The sequence below is a fragment of the Gadus macrocephalus genome, chromosome 10 (genome assembly GCF_031168955.1).
Source record: "Gadus macrocephalus chromosome 10, ASM3116895v1".
Classification (NCBI taxonomy): Eukaryota; Metazoa; Chordata; class Actinopteri; order Gadiformes; family Gadidae; genus Gadus; species Gadus macrocephalus.
The window spans coordinates 13,331,613-13,336,770 of record NC_082391.1 but is presented as its reverse complement, the minus strand read 5'-3'; the positions used below and the strand labels follow the sequence as shown (position 1 = coordinate 13,336,770).

Below are 5,158 nucleotides of genomic sequence, written 5' to 3'. Positions count from 1 at the left end.
CCCTCGTCGCCCCCCTGTTCTCCCACCATCCCCGACTCTACATCATACACATCCTCCATCATCACGGCGGGTGGGAAAGACCGACCCCAGACCAACTCTGCCAGGGACTACAGCCCTCAGGCCCACACTACACACACCCCACACACAGTCATGACCGAGCCACCACACCCCCCCCCCCCCCCCCTCTACCTTAACCCATCCCACCCCTACCTCCCCCCCCCCCCTCCCGGACCTGACCCCGGAGCCTCACCTTCGGTCACATAGTTGTGGTCGGGGAGGAAGCCGCGGTGAGGGTGCTGGTGGGGGGGGGGGGCGTGGGCACGTCGTCGTTAGTGTCTTCGCCCATCAGAGGCGCCGTGGGTTGGGGCTCCGGTGTCGTCGGGGGCGCCGCGCGATGCCGCTTCTGGCTGGTAGGCGACGGTGGTGGAGGAGGTGGAGGTGGTGGAGGCTGTGGCGGTGCTGGTGGTGGTGGTGGTGGTGGGGTTGTCGGTCTGACTAGGGCCCATGCTGCTGATGCTACTGCTGCCTCCTGCAGGCCCTGCCTGTCAGCTCCTCAGCACAGCGGCGCAGAGTCCACCATCTTCCCTTCAGGAGGGGGGGGGGGGGGGGGGGGATGATGATGGGGCATCCCATGGACGGCAGCCGAGGAGAGAGGGTAGGGGAGGAGGAGGAGGAGGAGGAGGAGGAGGAGGAGGAGGGGGTGGGAGCAAGAAGGGTGGGGTTGTTATGAGTCCACTGAAATCCATCCCGGAACCAACCAAGTGCATCACTCCCGTGTTCCAATAGACAAGAAACGGGATGGTTAAATATGAGCAGGAGACGCGTGTGTGTGTGTGTGTGTGTGTGTGTGTGTGTGTGTGTGTGTGTGTGTGTGTGTGTGTGTGTGTGTGTGTGTGTGTGTGTGTGCTATATGATGCGGTGTCCAGACTCTCGACCCGCGATGGTGGGTTGATTTATCTGCTCGGTGAGCACAGCAGCGGAGCTATCAGTTTGACACATGAGATAAATGAAAGCCTCGCGTTCTGCTGTCCTTGCACGCAAACACACACACGCACACACCACACACACACACACACACACTCAAAGGAGACAGTGTTCCACTGCAGACTCGGCCACTGAGGCCCGCTGGAACACACATGAGACGCCTGCAGAAGCTCAGCAGCCACACAAGCGAAGGACGCTTTCCTACTTCGTATGTATGGAGGCTCCACCAGCGAACGGGAGAGGTAAGGAGTGGTGAGAGGGACGAGGAGGAGAGGGGAGAGGGGAGAGGGGGAGGGGAGAGAGAGAGAGAGAGCGAGAGAGAGAGAAGGAGATGAGCAGTGGATCTGGCCTGTGTATCTGCAGTGCTGCTGCTCTTGCTTCTGCAGTGAACACACACACACACACACACACACACACCACACAAACACACACACACACACACACACACACACACACACGCCACACACGCTCACACTCACCCACTGCAGGTCCTCCTCTGTCAATCCACCAGAGATGTTTCTCTGTCTCTCACTCTCTCTCCCAGAGGGAAACCCGCTGTCTCTTGCTATCTCTCTCTCTCTCTCTCTCTCTCTCTCTCTCTCTCTCTCTCTCTCTCTCTCCTCTCTCTCTCTCTCTCTCTCTCTCTCTCTCTCTCTCTCTCTCCCAGAGGGGAACCCACTGTCTCTCTCTCTCTCCCTGTCTCTCTCTCCCCCTGGCTCGCTGTAGTTCCTGTTCCTCTGGTAGAGAGAGGAGGAGGAGGAAGCTAGCGTCTGAACGTTCTGCTGCAGTCTGAGCTCCGCTCAATGTGTGAGAGGTGGTGTGAGAGAGAGAGAATGAGAGAGGGGGAGGGAGGGAGAGAGAGAGAGAGAGAGAGGAAGGGGGTGTTACTATCCTGCTGCGCTGGTACGTGTGTGATGCATCGGAGCAGGCCCCGCCCACTTCCCCAGACTAGCCAATCGACGACGAGCCGAGCAGTGCCTGGCCACTGACTGCAGGTGATAAGAGCGAGGGAGAGAGAGAGAGAGAGAGAGAGAGAGAGAGAGAGAGAGAGAGAGAGAGAGAGAGAGAGAGAGATAGAGAGAGAGAGAGAGAGAGAGATAGATAGAGGGACAGATAGATGGAGAGTGAGAGGGAGAGAGAGATAGATAGGGGGATGGAGAGAGGCAGAGAGAGAGAGGGGGGAGGGAGGGAGAGAGAGAGAAATTGAAAGAATTAAATATCGAGGGTTAAAGATGGAACATTTTGAGGAATTGAAGTGCAATACAAGGCTGGCTGAGCGGAAGGAGCTGAGTGGTTTGCGGGCAGCGAACAGAGGAATACCCAATGAGAGAGGTGAAGAGATCAGAGAGGGAGGGAGGAAGAAGACTTCGACTTACTGAGCAGAAGATGTCATCCCGCAATAAACAATGATGAAACATCTAGACAGACACCCACACAAACTCATACACTCACACATACACGCACGCAAACACACACACACAAAAACATGCACATGCACACACACACAAACACACACACAGCACACACACACACACACACACACACAGCCCCCCCCCTGGCCAGCAGAGCACCAGATAGTGCCGGTAACAGTTGGTGCCGTCTGGCGGGCTGCCACCGGTCGGGCACGCACCCCCGCTCAGCAGGGGGTACGCTCGGACTTCACCCCCACAACACTGACCCCCACCCCCTCACCCCACCCTCACCCACCAACCCCACCACCACCTCCACCCTGCGATGGCACATACACACACACAAAGGCACAAACATACTCAACATCGCAAACAACATCACACATACACCATCAAACACAGACACCATTACACTCATACATACACACACACACACACACACACTCACAGGCACACCATTACACACACACGCACACACACACAGACACACACACACATCATCACACACACTGTATACACTTTATTTGTACGTATACAATATTCTTGCATTCATTATTCTCTATTCATGTCATTCTATTGGTATTTTTCTTATTGTATCTTCATGTGACTAGTGCTGTTATTGTGATGTGGGCTCTTACTGCTGAGCTGACTTGTGTTTATTTTGTACAACACGCGCCTCCAGGTAACCTTGAAACCTTCATATGACTAATAAAGAAACTGCAACTGCAGCTAAACACAATCACACACACTTTTTTATCAGCGATGGTCCATGTCCACACGACTGACGCCGAATGTCCCAGTAACACGTTGTAGCATTGCCCACCAAAATGATTAGTCTTGGCGCTGTAAACATGTCAAGCAACCTGCAGCTGTCATTCCCCCGCCTGCTTTAATCAGCAGAATACAAGCCACCCGCCCTGGTTACAACATCTTCTGTTGCAACTGTTGCAACTATTTACATTTGTAAATTTGTAGAGATCAATTGAGTGTGTGTGTGTGTGTGTGTGTGTGTGTGTGTGTGTGTGTGTGTGTGTGTGTGTGTGTGTGTGTGTGTGTGTGTGTGTGTGTGTGTTTGTGTGTGTGTACGCAGCCGTGTGTTTGTGTGTGTGTGTGTGTGTGTGTGTGTGTGTGTGTGTGTGTGTGTGTGTGTGTGTGTGTGTGTGTGTGTGTGTGTGTGTGTGTGTGTGTGTGTCTGTGTCTGTGTGTGTGTGTGTGTGTGGATAGTATAGAGAGCAGGGACAGAAATGAAGGACCTGTTTTGCTCGTCCAGGGATGACGTGTAATCAAGAGCCAGGCTGGTGGAACTGGCACCTGTCCAAACACTAGCCAACCAACCCCCTACACACAGAGACACACACGCATACAACAGATCGCTGCCAGGGTGCTAAGTTCCCTCTTACATCAGAGAGCCGGACGGAGCCCACTGACGAATCACCGCCCGACGGCAATGTGTTGAATCACTGGTGACTCACGATCCCGGAGGATCACGCTGCCCTGTGTCACGAAGCGCCGTGTAGCGCCGTGTAGGCCTGCCGTCCTCTCGGCAATCACAACGGCAACAGGACAACACTGTCGCGCAAAGACGTGCGTTCGTATCTGTGGATGACCAAAAACAACCTATCAAAAGCACGGGGAGTGTTGTGACCCGATCCGTACGTCCATCTCCTGTTAACCACAGGGAGGATGTGAGGACAGGACCCCGGCCGGAACTTTAACGATCAGACATCAGCATTAATCAGGTGCACTTACACGTCCAATTGGACGTGTGGAAGCTTGTGACGGTGTGTGTCTGCTGCCCTGCCGCTCCTCCCCTTCCCTTCCACCCCCCCAGCCCTCTGCTCAGACACAGGGTTGCCTAGCAACCCCCCCCCCCCCCCCCCCCCCAAGAGCACACACACACTCACACAAGCATGCCCCAACACACAGCCCTGCATGCATGCACTTGAGGACAGCTCAGCCCTTGGAATATCCCGGAACTCTGGAGAAAACAGATAATGAAGTCCCACTCGGCATCACTGTGTGGCTGTCTGACCATCTTTTCGCCTACCTGCCTGTCTGTCTGTCTGACTGCCTGTCTGTCTGTCTGTCTGTCTGTCTGTCTATCTGCCTGCCTCTCTGCCTGCCTGCCTGTCTTCGTACAAGTACGTGCTTTTTGGTGGCTTGGTTTTAAGATACACCCACACACACACACACACATACACACACACACACACACACACACACACACACACACACACACACACACACAGACAAACACACACACATCACACAAAATCAAACAAATCCACATCCACAACAAAACGATATAAAACGATAAATAAGGAACCCCCAGTACACCAACGCACTAAAAGCCTGTTGGTCAAGATACGGGTGTCACCTTGTGTGTGACCGGCGAGAACCACTAAGAGTGACGTCTACAATCCCGACAGACACACAACGCATTTTAAGTCTAGCCGCCGCAAAGCTCTCCGTCTCCAACAGAAAAAGGAGTTTAGGGGGTGAAAGTGAAGAGCTGTGCGTGGTCGAGGCGACCCGACACTGCGAGCACATTAAGCAAGTGCTTAAATACCGCCAGCAGACGATGGATCATCCCAGCGCCTCGGGGAAGACACTGTAATCCCCCGAAGAGTGTGGGGGGGCTGTGTGTGTGTGTGTGTGTGTGTGTGTGTGTGTGTGTGTGTGTGTGTGTGTGTGTGTGTGTGTGTGTGTGTGTGTGCGTGCGTGTGTGTGTGTGCGTGTGCGTGTGCGTGTGCGTGTGTGTGTGT

General features: G+C 54.3%; 1 protein-coding gene across 1 annotated transcript in view; it reads right to left on the bottom strand.

The window, feature by feature from the left end:
* The window catches only part of LOC132466518 (serine/threonine-protein phosphatase 2A 55 kDa regulatory subunit B gamma isoform), a gene marked incomplete at its 5' end in the record, with an annotated part of 20,345 nt that extends 20,019 nt beyond the window's left edge, over nt 1-326 (bottom strand). The window contains one exon of the mRNA XM_060063769.1: nt 251-326. Within this exon, the coding sequence (XP_059919752.1) occupies nt 251-326 (76 nt within the window). The remainder of the gene's footprint in view (nt 1-250) is intronic.
* Between the last annotated feature and the right edge of the window lie 4,832 nt (nt 327-5,158).